We start from the raw sequence: 14,624 nt of genomic DNA on the forward strand, positions 1-14,624 counted from the left end.
CAAAAACTTTTACAAAATACAAATAAACTATAATAATACCTGAGCTTCGGGTGAAAGTTGTTTTTCTCTTTCTTGCAAAGACATTTTACAGTAGGACTGTAAAGCCAAATAGTTCTTACGCTTCCATTTTCTATCCATTCTGTCAGCATGTTGTTTACAGTAAGCAAAGAAAGGATCTGCAATATCCTAAAGCAATGAAATAAAAATGAAGACTTTTTTATCAATTTTATTTGCCATTCATCTTACAGTCTGAAGTGACTCTGAGTGGCTTACAATAGGAGAAAATATACAAATATCCAAACTATATATAAATATCAAAACAATTATAAATATGACAACAAATGTTAAAACAGACTACCGGTAATAAACTTGAGTTTGGTCAGGACAGGTAGAGGTGCTTTCTCTGTTAGTGCACCAATCACATTTATCCAACAGCTTTTCCATGAGAACCCCATGCTAGGTGGCCTATCCAGGTTTAAGTCTTTTCCTGAAGGCTAAAAGAGAGGGGCAGATCTTACCTTCTGTGGCAAGATGATCCAAAGGAGGGGAGTCATAGGAGAAATGTCTGGATTTCTGTCTAGGCATTCTGGACAGATTTCTGTCATGGAATTCTGGAATTCCTTGGTTGAGAGCATCCTTTGTAAGTTCTTTCTGTCAGCACAGGTGAGGCAGATTGATTCCCTTGTGGAAAAATGGTTCTACATATACCCTGGACCCATGCCATAAGATGTAATAACCAAGAACTTGAATTGCATCTGGGAACTATCGTAGACTGTTACATATGCTACTCTAGGGGCATCCAAAATTATCCATGTTGCTGCACTCTGGACCAATTGTAGCTTCTGAACACTCTTCAAGAGTAGCTCAATGTGGAGAGAGTTGCAGTAATCCAAGTGGGAAATTAGCAGGGCATGAGTGACTGAGTGCAGGACATCATGATCCAGAAAAGAACATGAAAACTTCTAAAACAGTTTTATTCAATCATAGTATAAGCAACTCATATTCCAGGATCCAATCTGAGTAGGTCATTGTAACCAGAAGTTTATTCTTCCAGCTTTTGAACTCATGCTAGAACCCATTTGCAGGAAATTTCTCACTCTCCAGAATGTGTGCACTGGGCTGTTTATGCATAGTTTTCATGCTATGCCTGATTGCATGTGGCTTTTAATTATTAATTGGAGTGTTAATAGCTGACTATTAAATTGTTGATTGTTGTTTCCTTGTGCTGTCATACCCTTGGCTCCTAAGTACTTGGTAAGCCGATGGTAAATCAGCACTCCTGTTGACCGACAAGGGGCTTCAATCCGGCCACCAGGCTTCAATCATTTCAATTTTTGTCTTTTGGCTATTTTTGTCCCTGCTTGACCAACAATATTACTGGCTGCAAAACTAAATCCACAGTGCAATCCTGGTGACTGATTCAGATTGGATCCTACAACACTATCCTGAGACACATATTTCCCTTCATTCAAAATTCATGTTCTTTTTTTTAATGAAGGCAGGTCAAATTGAAAAACATTATAAACTTCTGAAAAATTATAAGCTTAAAATTATTAATTTTATATACACATAAACAAGTATATTTTTATGTCAGTATATGGATAACACAACTGATATAAGTATTTTGTAACCAAAAGCAGCTTTTTAGTTTTAAACGATATAACAACAACCAATAGATTATTATCTGCAAAATATCAGACAAAAATGGTGTATGGAATGGGGCATCTGAGCACTTTGTTATTTGATTAGAGAAGTATTCAACCATAATAGAGCTGAAGGTCATAATCAACCTATTTACAGTTGTTTTTAGTATAAAACAATTGCAGGAGATATTATTTCTATCAAAAACAACCGTATCTTCAAAGAAAACAGAAGGAAAAGAAGAAGGCAGACAATGCCTGTTATCATGATACAAGAAAAAACCCAATTAACTTTTAAAAAAGTATGCTATTGGCCTCTAAATATTTTTTCACCATGACTACTTGCACTTAAAGCTAAGGAGGCTTCAGGATACCAAAACATAAATGCTGTTATGTATGATATTTTAATATATTCATCTCAATTTTTAATGGTAACAGATTCCACCTCAGACTAAATCATTAGAATACTCAAACTTACTTACCTCCTCTGCTGCAGCTTCTGATAATAGACCTTCTTTCTGAGCACAAGTCACATGGAAATAAGCTCTACACATTCCAGCATCACAGCTAATGCAAACACCAGTTCTTGCAAAACGAGGATCTTCACAGAAGCTACATTCCTGCCACAGATCAGTGAGAGAAAGCAATGGAATAAATACTAGAAAAACTGACATCAATCCTAACTATAGGTAATTATTTAACCACAGTAATTGAGACCAGAATTTCCTTTACTAAGTAATAAAGTTGTAAAGTGCAATGTCACATGACTTCAATGCTTAGAGACACAATCATGGCAATCCCCACTGCCATTGTTAATAAAATCCCACCAGTTATTAGGCAAACACCCTGATCCAAGTCGTTCCCAGCTAGGTCCTTCCCAGCCTTGAGCCTTGGTAAGGGGAAGGACTGTTTCTTCTTTAACTCTCTCACTCAACTATCTCTCTTTCCCTATCTGCTATTGTAGCTACCCTTGTCAGGCTTCCCAAGTAGACCAGACAGGAAATATGAGCAGATGAGTTAATTCTAATTTATAACAGAATCTTGAAAGTCCAACCGTATGCATCTCTTGCTGTCTCTTTTACAATCTGAAAAGTTTCTGAGTCTCTTTACTTTTCTATTATGCAGTTATGGGCTATGCCTTCCCTTATCTGATTGTTCTGGGAGCACCTATCCACCTGCCTCCTGGTTTTTCAGAGTTATTTCCACATACCGTTATATCCTGCACAATGACACTCCTTGGCAGTAGAGGCAGCACTGGGGCCAAAAAGAGGTCTAGGATCTTCAGCAGTTTCACCAGATGCCACTGCCCCTGGGCTTCTACTTTAGCCCAAGCTCTGCTGCCGCCAAGGAGTGAACCTCAAGCCTACTGCAAGCCATCCTAGTGCACAGAGCAACCACCCTGCTGTGCACAACTTACCTTTACTTGTCTTCATCCTGCTGCTAAGATGCACCCACTATGGCTTTATGCAAAAGCCTCTAAAGTTTTCCAAAACATGAAAGCAACACACATGAATTGGAGAAAGGCATAACCAACCTGACAAAGAATGTCTGGTGTGGCCAGGAACTGTCCTGCAGAGGGCCAAACCAGGCACTTCATCAGCAGGGGGAGAAAAACAGTAAATATTATCTAGACGGGGCAGCATCTGTACAGCATATGGGTAGCTGGGGCTTTGAAATGTGGTGGCTGACCATGGTGCCAGGTCTGAGATGACACTCCTTGGTGTTGGTGGCACTAGGGTCAGGGTAGATGCCCAGAGGTGGTAGTGGCACGATGAGACTGTTCAAGGCCCTGGGCCTCTACTTCAGCCTCAATATCTTCAATCTTGAAGAATACTTTGTTCATGACAGCCAAATGGACAGAGGCAGATATAGCTGAAGCATCCCTATTAGGCAAGCTGTACAGGTGAATGATTGTCAAGCAAGGACCACCTATATATAGAATGTGCTTTAAAGTATCTATTTAAATATTTAAATATTTACTGCTTCCAAAATATACTTTTAAAGAATCCAAACTTATACAAGATAAAGAATAAACAATAAAATGGAGAAATATAAACAGCATAAATGATGGGACATTCAAATTAAAATAGATTTTTTCCCCTCTACTTGCAACAGACAAATTCATAAATTATTCTAAGTTTCTGAAATAAAGTTGAATTAGAATTGGATATTTGCTTTTCTGCCTCACTTTTCATTACAATTCCAACAAAGATAATATAATCCATATGAAATAAACAGAGGCATAAAATCAAGATCATGTGAAATACTAGTACCATTTTGTAAAACCCTAGTAAGACCACACCTGGAATACTGCAACCAATTTGGGCCACCATACTATAAAAAAAGATGTTGAGACCTTGCAAAAAGTTCAGAGAAAAGCAACTAAGATGATCAAAGGCCTGGAGACTAAAACAGATGAAGAACGGCTGCAGGATTTGGGTTTGGCTGGTCTAAAGAAAAGAAGAATTAGGGGTGACATTATAGCAGTATTCCAGTATTTGAGGGGCTGCCACAAAGAAAGAGGGCTCAAATTATTCTCCAAAGCATCGGAAGGCAAGACAAAAATCAATGGTTGGAAACTAACCAAACAGAGAAACCATCTGGAATTAAGGAGAAACTTCCTAACAGTGAGGACAATTAACATTTAAATTAATAGTAAATAAATAATTAACAGTAAAGCATTTGATAAAGTAGACCATAACCTACTACTATATAAAGTAGAAAAATGAGGCTTAGACAGCATTACCACCAGATGGATTCGCAACAGGCTGACCAACCGCACTCAACGTGTAGTCCTCAATGGAACTACATCCACATGGAGAGAAGTATGCAGTGGAGTACCCCAAGGCTCTGTTTTAGGCCCAGTACTCTTCAACATCTTCATCAATGACTTGGACAAGGGAATAGATGGGGAACTCATCAAATTTGCAGATGACACCAAGCTGGTAGGAATAGCCAACACTCCAGAAGATAGGCTCAAGATACAGAAGGATCTTGACAGACTTGAACATTGGGCGCTATCTAACAAAATGAAATTCAACAGTGAAAAAAGTAAGGTTCTACATTTAGGCAAAAAAAAATATTGCACAGGTACCATATATGTGCTACTCAATAGTAGTAACTGTGAGAGGGATCTTGGAGTCCTAGTGGACAACCATTTGGATATGAGCCAGCAGTGTGCAGCAGTTGCCAAAAAAGCCAACACAGTTCTGGGCTGCATAAATAGAGGGATAGAATCAAGATCACGTGAAGTGTTAATACCACTTTATAATGCCTTGGTAAGGCCCCACTTGGAATACTGCATTCAGTTTTGGTCGCCATGATGTAAAAAAGATATTGAGACTCTAGAAAGAGTGCAGAGAAGAGCAACAAAGATGATTAGGGGACTAGAGGTTAAAACATATGAAGAACGGTTGCAGGAACTGGGTATGTCTAGTTTAATGAAAAGAAGGACTAGGGGAGGCATGATAGCAGTATCCAATATGTCAGGGGCTGCCACAAAGAAGAGGGAGTCAAGCTATTCTCCATAGCACCTGAAGGCAGAACAAGAAGCAATGGGTGGAAACTAATCAAGGAGAGAAGCAACTTAGAACTAAGGAGAAATTTCCTGACAGTTAGAACAATTAATAAGTGGAACGACTTGCCTCCAGAAGTTGTGAATGCTCCAACACTGGAAATTGTTAAGAAAATGTTGGATAGCCATTTGTCTGAAATGGTGTAGGGTTTCCTGCCTGGGCAGGGGGTTGGACTAGAAGACCGCCAATGTTCCTTCCAACTCTGTTATTATGTTATGTGATGTTAACCAGTGAAATAGCTTGTCTTCAGAAATCATGGGCGCTCCATCACTGGAGGTTTTTAAGAAGAGACTAGACAGCTAGTTATCTGAAATAGTATAGGTTCTCCTGCTTGAGAAGGGGCATAGACTAGAAGACCTCCAAGGTCCCTTCCAGCTCTGCTCTGCTCTATTCTATATAACAATATATGAGATCATAATAACAATGAACAATGATAACACTGTTTTTTATCTTCATAAATAAATATGGTTCATAATAATTAAAAAAACATTATATTGATCTACAGTACATTCTGAATTCTTAGTTGCAATGAATAGAAGCAAACAAAATAAATACATAATAGCAGTCTACGTGTTAGTAAAATATATCTCTTTTGATGTTACCTTTGCACCATACTTGGAATAGTTCATTTCTGTAAGTGTTACTGGTCGCAATTTGTCAATATCTCCAAATGCCACTCCAGGAACATATAGTGCACAAACAATATGGACCCATCTGTAACAAAAAATGATATTGTGCATTTTATTACATTGGTTTTCAACTGAAAAACAGTAAAAGGAAAGAGGCAATTGTGCCATATATATAAAGAAATATCAGTTTCTTTACCTCTGAACAATAAAAGATAGAAAATAAAATGTTGCATTGATCCAATCGATAATTGTATCATCTACAAATTTGGAGTATTAACACAAGAATATATATTAAATTGTTGGTTTGACAGTGTATTATCAAGGAAGAAGATATCGTACTGATACCGTGCTTAATGCCAAAGATTTTCTCTCTACTGTGTTCAAAGTTGAAATAGAAGTAATAGAAAAAAGATTTCAAGAGAGTCAAATGAGTGTGGAAGCTGAGGTGACCCCATTGATGTTATCATCTGAGGAACAACAACAAGAACAAAGGATGACAAGGGGAGCCCTCAAGCGTAAAGAAAAGGAGCAACAAATTCAAAGCAAAGGTCAGGATTTTACTACAGAAGCGGTGGGAGGAACAAGGCCGAAGATACGGGAGGAAGATCTTCAGCTGATTGTTCAAAAGCTTCAGGAGGCCAGTAATGGCAAATAAAATTCTGACCTGGAATGTCAATGGTTTGAATTCAGCCCAGAAAAGAAGAAAAATATTTCATTATTTGAAACAATTTAAAAATGATGTGATTTGTTTACAAGAGACACATATTAAATTATCAGATCAAAAATACTTAATAAACTTAAAATTAGGCAAACATTTTGTTGCTTCAGCTTTGGATAAGAAAAATGGTACATTGGTATATTTGAGAAAGTTAATAGAGGTAGATATTCATGAAAGATATATTGCTATTGAACTTACACTAGAAACAAAAAAGATTATTTTGCTTGGTATATATGCAACAAGAAAAATACTACAGAATGTTGCATGATAAGTTGATTCTATGGGATTATAGATCGTATATCATATTAGGAGATTGGAATGGAGTAATAGATACATGAAAGGACAAGATAATTTCTTCTAAGAAGATACCTGCACATGCAAAGCTGCCTAAATCCTTTTTTGAGATGATAGAAGATTTTGAGTTGAGAGATGTATGGAGACTGCGCAACTTGGAGGAAAGAGACTATACTTTTTTCTTTGATAGGCATCAATCCTTCTCTCGTATTGATTTTATATTAACTTCTAATGATTTGCTTTCTAGGATAAAGAAAATGAAGATATTTTCAAGATGTTTATCTGATCATAGTCCAGTTTGGATGGAATTGCAACAAGAAAAAGAAGGCAGAAGAATATGGAGATTAAATGAAAACTTATTTAGATATCAGGATAATGTAAACCAATGTAAAAAGCAGATGAAAGAATTTTTTGATTATAATTTGAATAAGGGAACATTGATAGAAATGGTTTGGGATGCGAGTAAAGCTTTTCTGAGAGGTATATTAATATATATCAATAATAGACAGAGGAATAAGCAACAAAGACAGCATAGGTATCTAGAAGAGGAAATTCATAAGAAACAACAATTATTAATACATAATCCACATGATCAAAAACTTAAAGATGCAAAAAGATATTATTTAATATGATAATGGCTGACCAGGTGGCAACAAATATACAATATGCCAAACATTTATTTTATTTATTAATTTATTTATTTTATTCAATTTTTATACCGCCCCTCTCCCAAAGGACTCAGGGCGGTGTACAGCCAAGTAAAAAATCACAGTATCAATATTAAAAGAAATTAAAACAAACATATTATAAAGTGGCCAGATTTAAAACGAATTAAAATATTAAAATATAAATAACCCAATAAAATTTTAACCCAATAAAATTTAAGGCCAGTCCCGCTTGAATAAATAAGTGCGTTTTCAGCTCACGGCGAAAGGTCCGAAGATCAGGCACTTGACGTAAACCAGGGGGAAGCTCATTCCAGAGCATGGGAGCTCCCACAGAGAAGGCCCTGCCCCTGGGGGCCGCCAGCCGACATTGTTTGGCGGACGGCACCCTGAGAAGGCCCTCTCTGTGAGAGCGTACGGGTCAGTGGGAGGCAAACGGTAACAGCAGGCGGTCCCGTAAGTACCCGGGTCCTAAGCCATGGAGCGCTTTAAAGGTGGTGACCAAAATCTTAAAGTGCACCCGGAAGACCACAGGAAGCCAGTGCAGACTGCGCAGGAGTGGTGTTACATGGGAGCAACGAGTTGCTCCCACTATTACCCGCACAGCTGCATTCTGGACTAACTGCAGCCTCCGGGTGCACTTCAAGGGCAGCCCCATGTAGAGAGCATTGCAATAATCCAGGCGGGAAGTTACGAGGGCATGAGTGACCGTGCATAAGGCATCCCGGTCAAGGAAGGGGCGCAACTGGTGCACCAAGCGTACTTGGTGGAAGGCCCTCTTGGAGACGGCCGCCAAATGATCGTCAAATGACAGCCGCCCATCCAAGAGGACACCCAAGTTGCGCACCCTCTCCGTTGGGGCCAATAACTCGCCTCCCACAGCCAGCTGCGGCTGCAGCTGGCTGAACTGGGGTGCCACTCCACAGCCACTCTGTCTTGGAGGGATTGAGCTTGAGTCTGTTTCTCCCCATCCAGACCCGTACGGCTTCCAGACACCGGGACAGCACTTCGACAGCTTCGTTGGGGTGGTCCAGGGTGGAAAAGTACAGCTGTGTATCGTCAGCGTACAGATGATAACTCACCCCAAAACCACTGATGACCTCACCCAGCGGCTTCATGTAGATGTTGAACAGGAGGGGTGAGAGAATCGACCCCTGAGGCACCCCACAAGTGAGGCGCCTCGCGGTCGACCTCTGCCCCCGTCAACACCATCTGCGACCGGTCGGAGAGATAGGAGGAGAACCACCGATAAACGGTGCCTCCCACTCCCAATCCCTCCAACCGGTGCAGCAGGATACCATGATCGATGGTATCGAAAGCCACTGAGAGATCTAATAGGACCAGGGCAGAGGAACACCCCCTGTCCCTGGCCCTCCAGAGGTCATCCACCAACGCGACCAAAGCTGTCTCCGTGCTATGACCGGACCGGAAGCCGGACTGGAACGGGTCTAGATAGACGGCTTCATCCAGGTACTGGGGAAGCTGTCATGCAACCACACTCTCTACAACCTTCGCCACAAAGCGAAGGTTGGAGACTGGATGATAGTTACCCAAAATAGCTGGGTCCAGGGAAGGCTTCTTGAGGAGGGGTCTCACCACCGCCTCTTTCAAGGCGGCGGGGAAAACCCCTTCCAACAATGAAGCATTTATAATTCCCTGGAGCCAGCCTCGTGTCATTTCCTGAGTAGCCAGCACCAGCCAGGAAAAACACGGGTCCAGTAAACATGTGGTTGCATGTAACCTTTCCAGCAACGTGTCCACGTCCTCGAGAGCCACTGACTCAAACTCATCCCAAACTACCTCAACAAGACGTGCCTCCTCCATCCCATCTGGATCCTCACAATTTTGGTCTAAACTATCCCGAAGCTGAACGATTTTATCGTATAGATAACCGTTAAACTCCTCAGCCCGTCCCTGTAGGGGGTCATCCCGCCCCTCCTGATGAAGGAGGGAGCGGGTCACCCGGAACAGGGCGGCTGGGCGGTTATCTGCCGATGCAATGAGGGAGGAAACGTAGGAACGTTTCGTCTCCCTCATTGCCACTAGATAGGTCTTAGTAAAATACCTCACTAGTGTCCAATCAGCCTCGGAACGGCTAGACCTCCAGGTGCTCTCTAGGCGTCTTCTCCGGCATTTCATCTCCCTTAGCTCCTCAGAGAACCAAGGAGCCAAGTGAGATCTAGGCCGGGTCAGAGGCCGCAAAGGCACGACACGGTCCAAAGCCCCAGCCGCGGCCCGTTCCCAGGCCGCAACTAGTTCTTCAGTCGTGCCGTGGGCAAGATCCTCAGGAAACGGCCCAAGCTCCGTCTGGAACCTCTCCGGGTCCATCAGGCGCCTGGGACGGAATCAACGCATTGGCTCCGTCTCCCTGCGGTGGTGAGCGGCGGTCCGAAAGTCTAGACGAAGGAGAAAATGATCTGACCATGACACCGGTTCTGTCACTAAATCTCCTAATTCCAGATCATTAATCCACTGTCCAGAGATAAAAATCAAGTCTAGTGTGCCTCCCCCCGTGTGTGTAGGGCCATCAGTTACTTGAATCAGGTCCATGGCTGTCATGGAAGCCAGGAACTCCTGCACTGCCGTCGACGACAAGCCGGCCGATGGCAAGTTGAAATCTCCCATGACCAAAAGTCTGGGAATCTCAACTGCCACCTCGGCAAGCATCTCCAGCAGCTCAGGTAGGGCTGTAGTCACGCAGCAAGGAGCCAGGTACGTGATCAACAGACCCATCTGATTCCTATGGCCCCACTTCACAAGGAGGGATTCACAACCAGCTATCTGAGACACAGTGGACTCCCTCGGCTCTAGGCTTTCCTTAATCACAACCGCCACCCCCCCACCCCTACCTTGGGCCCTCGGCTGATGAAATGCACGGAAACCTGGTGGGCACAACTCAACCAGGGGAACACCCCCCTCTGTGCCCAACCAGGTCTCCGTAATGCCCGTAAAGTCCGCGGACTCCCTCTGGATAAGATCATAAATCAAGGGAGCCTTATTAACCACGGAGCGGGCATTGCACAGCATCAGCCTAAGACCCAAGCTCTGAGGATCCTGACCATCCGGGGAACGAGTAAGGACTGAGGGGCCGGAGCACGTGATCGCTTTAAAACATCGAGCACGTGCTCCCAGAGAACGATACGACCCCTTGCCTCCGCCATATCTGCATAACACATAAAACATAACACCTTTTGTAATGCAAATAGACCTGGCAGGTGGTTAGCATATATTTTAAGGAAAAAACGAAAACAACGCATTATAGAAAAAATAGAATATAAAGGTAAAGAGAGATATCAACAGGATAAAATTAAAAAAGCTTTCTTAGAATATTACACAAATTTATATGCTAAAGATAAAATATTGAATATGGATATTAATAATTATTTGAAAGATTATAAGGTTAAGAGCTTAACTTTAGAACAAAGGGAAGAATTGAATCGGCCTATAACTTCTGAAGAAATTATTTTGGTAATTAAACAATTAAAAATGGGAAAAACTCCTGGTACGGATGGGCTTACAGCAAGTTATTATAGGAACCTACAGGATGAGATGTTAGGTCCACTTAAAGATTTATTCAATCAGATACAATTAGGAGGGGGAATACCCCCATCATGGAGAACTTCTTTTATTTCATTGATACCAAAAGAAGAACAGGATTGCACTAAACCTGGGAATTATAGGCCAATTTCACTTTTAAATAATAATTTAAGATTAATAAGATTTTTGTTAAAATAATAGCAAATAGATTAATGTTACTTTTACAACGAAGAATTCACACTGATCAATCGGGATTTTTAAAAGGGAGACAGATGAGGAATAATGTTAGACAGATTGCAAATTTATTGGAATATTTAGAAAAGAAAAATTTTATTCCAGCAGCATTTATTTTTTTGGATGCAGAGAAAGCTTTTGATCGGTTGCATTGGGATTTTTTATTTAAATTAATAGATAAAATGCAATTTGGAGATTGTTTTGTGAGAATAATTAGAGAATTTATGGAGAGCAAACAGCCCAGATAATAATTAATGGTAATTTAACAGGAGCCTTTAAGATTGCGAAAGGAACAAGATAGGGATGTCCTTTATTACCATTATTGTTTATTCTAACTCTGGAGCCACTATTGGATAAAATACGAGAATCAAAAGAGACAGAGGGAATTAAAGTTAGACAACATGAATATAAAGTGAGAGCCTTTGCAGATGACTTGGTGATTACTCTAACAAATCCTATAAATTCAAGTGTATCTCTGTTGGAAATAATTGATCGATATGGAAAGGTTTCAGGGTTTAAGGTAAATCAGAATAAAACAAAAGTGGTAATAAAAAAATATGACCAGACAACAGAAAGAAAAATTAGAGGAAATAACAGGATTTGAAATTGTAAAAAAGGTGTTATGAAGTGTTATGGCAAAAAGTTCAGAAGGAGTTGACTATTTGGAAAAAAATGCAGTTATTGCTGCTGGGGAGAATAGCTGCTATTAAAATGAATGTTTTACCTAGATTTTTATTTCTGTTTCAGATGATACCTATAATTAAGAAAGATAAAAATTTGGAGGAATGGCAGACTGGAATTAATAAATTTATATGGGAAGGTAAAAAAGCGAGGGTTAAAATGAAAATAATTCAAGACTCACGGGAAAGAGGAGGCTTAAAAATGCACAATTTTAAATTATATTATGAAGCAGCTGCTCTCTCTGCAATAAGTGATTGGTTTAATATAACGGAGGAAAGAATTCTGAATATAGAAGGTTATGATTTACTATATGGATGGCATGCATATTTAATCTACGACCAAAAAGTGGATAAGGCTTTTAAAAATCACGTGTTAAGAATTGCTCTCTTGAGTGTCTGGAAAAAATACTCTTACAAACTAAATTATAAGGTTCCTATGTGGGCAAGTCCCAGACATACAATAGAGAATATAAATATAGAACAGAAACAGGAAATGATTACATATAAAGATCTTTTGTATACTGAAAGAGGTAGTTTGCAATTAAAATCTCTGCACGTATTAAAAGAAGAAGTGAAAAATTATACTTGGTTTCAATATGGGCAATTATGTCCTAGATGGAAGGAAGATCAGGTATGTATCCAGATATGCAAGCAAAATGTTGGAGATATAATTGTGATGATGCTACATATTTTTATATTTGGTGGACTTGCAAGAACATTAAGGCTTTTTGGATAAGAATTTGGTGGATTATACAAAATGTTTTGAAAAAAAAAGATAAAAGTTCCTACCACAATTTTTTTTACTGGGAATTATCATGGACTGTACAGTAATAGAGACTAAATTGATTTTAAATTTAGTAACAGCGGTAAGACTACTGATAGGACAGTATTGGAAGAAAAAAGAACTACCTACAATAGAAGAATGGATATTGAAAGTTACTTATTTGGCTGAGATGGCAAAAATCTCAGCCTTGTTGAGGACAATACACAAGAAAGATACTTAAATGAATGGAAAAAATGGATTGACTATACCCAAAATAGATACCAGACTAAGAGATATCAGACTGCCTTTGAATGATTAGGATGTATTATTTCTGATTGCTATGGGGGAGGTTAGGATTTGATGAGAATTGCAGGAGTATAACTGAGTTAGGAGGGACAATTTTTAGCATATGCTTGTTTTATTTTTAAAGTATACCTTGTGTTTGTTCCGGGAAGTCAGGGGGAGGGGAGGGGTTTTGAAGGAGGGGAAGGGGGGAGAGGGGAAAAAGGGGGGAGGAAAGCTTTTTTTTGTAAAAACTTTTTCAATTAAAAAAAAGAATATATTTTAAATTGTAATTAATGAAGTTGAAGCATTTTACATACCTTTCTTGAATTTCTTAGGTTAAAATAAAGTTACTGTATTTTTCGGAGTATAAGACACACCGCAGTATAAGACACACCTTAATTTTGGGAGAGGAAAACAAGGAAAAAAGTATTCTGAACCAAATGGTGTAGTAATATATTATTTAATAAAATACCAGCATAGCAGAACAATTTTTACAACTATGTATACTTTTTATAACCATGTATACTTTTTATAACCATGTACAACTTTTTACAACCATGTATACTTTTTACAATCATGTACACTTTTTACAACCATGTAAAGTCAACATTAAGAACTATCATCACTATCATTAACAAAAGGGGAGAGACTTTAAGGTTCAAGCACTCCTCTAATTTTCTAGAAACCCCAAGAACTCATCATCATTGCTGGTATCAGAGTTTAGGAAACAGTTGCTCAAAATCACTTTCTTCGCTACCTTCAGAAATGATATCATCTTCAATTCCATCTAAGGCATTACTAATGCCACATTTTTTGAAGGACCATGTAATAATTTTGTCCTTCACTGAGTTCCATGATGTTTTCACCAATTCACAAACTTGAGTGATAGTGGGCCTCCGCATTAGTCCGGTGGGTGTCAGACATGATTACCAGCAGCCATCCATTTATTCCACTCTTCTCGCATGTATACTTTGAATGGCTTGTTGATGGAAACATCAAGAGGTTGCAACTGGCTGGTAAGACCCCCAGGAATTACAGCTAGATGAGTCTTCACTTCTTCGAATCTTTTCTTTGTGGTTTATTTATTTATTATTCACACTTTTATACCGCCCTATCTCCCTAGGGACTCAGGGCGGTTTACAGTTTACGGTTTCACTAATATGTGCTCTAAACTGATCAAGCATTAATAAAGCTCGTTTTTTCAGAAGCCCTCCAGGATATTTGGACCACATTCTTTCAATCCGTAGTTTCATTCCATGTTCATCCATCCATCCTTTCTCGTGGACATGCACAATAACACCTTTGGGAAGGTTTTTCTTTTGAATATTAACATTGGTGGTAATTTGGTGCTGTCTGGACAGCAGGACAACACAACCGTATAATGTGTTTTCTCATGTCCTGAGGTTTTCATGGTTATGCTTTTTGCACCTTTCATATCAATAGTCCTATTTGATGGCACATCAAAGGTTAGTGGGACTTCATGCATATTCTCAATCTGGCCAATTTCAAAATTATTTTTCTTCCTGGAGTCTATCACAAAAGTATGAAAAGACACAATCTTACATTCATACTCTTTTGGCATTCTTTGTGTAATTCTAGTTTTG

At 39.5% G+C, this 14,624-nt stretch overlaps 1 protein-coding gene across 6 annotated transcripts in view; it reads right to left on the reverse strand.

Moving 5' to 3' along the window:
* The window catches only part of PHF14 (PHD finger protein 14), a 181,268-nt gene that overhangs the window by 121,877 nt on the left and 44,767 nt on the right, over positions 1-14,624 (reverse strand). For all 6 annotated transcript variants that reach the window (XM_058180685.1, XM_058180691.1, XM_058180688.1 and 3 more), the window contains exons 6-8: positions 5,818-5,929; positions 2,123-2,260; positions 40-186 (exon numbers count right to left, since the gene is read on the reverse strand). In XM_058180685.1, the coding sequence (XP_058036668.1) occupies positions 40-186; positions 2,123-2,260; positions 5,818-5,929 (397 nt within the window). The remainder of the gene's footprint in view (positions 1-39; positions 187-2,122; positions 2,261-5,817; positions 5,930-14,624) is intronic.

Source organism: Ahaetulla prasina, chromosome 4 (genome assembly GCF_028640845.1).
Source record: "Ahaetulla prasina isolate Xishuangbanna chromosome 4, ASM2864084v1, whole genome shotgun sequence".
Lineage (NCBI taxonomy): Eukaryota > Metazoa > Chordata > Lepidosauria > Squamata > Colubridae > Ahaetulla > Ahaetulla prasina.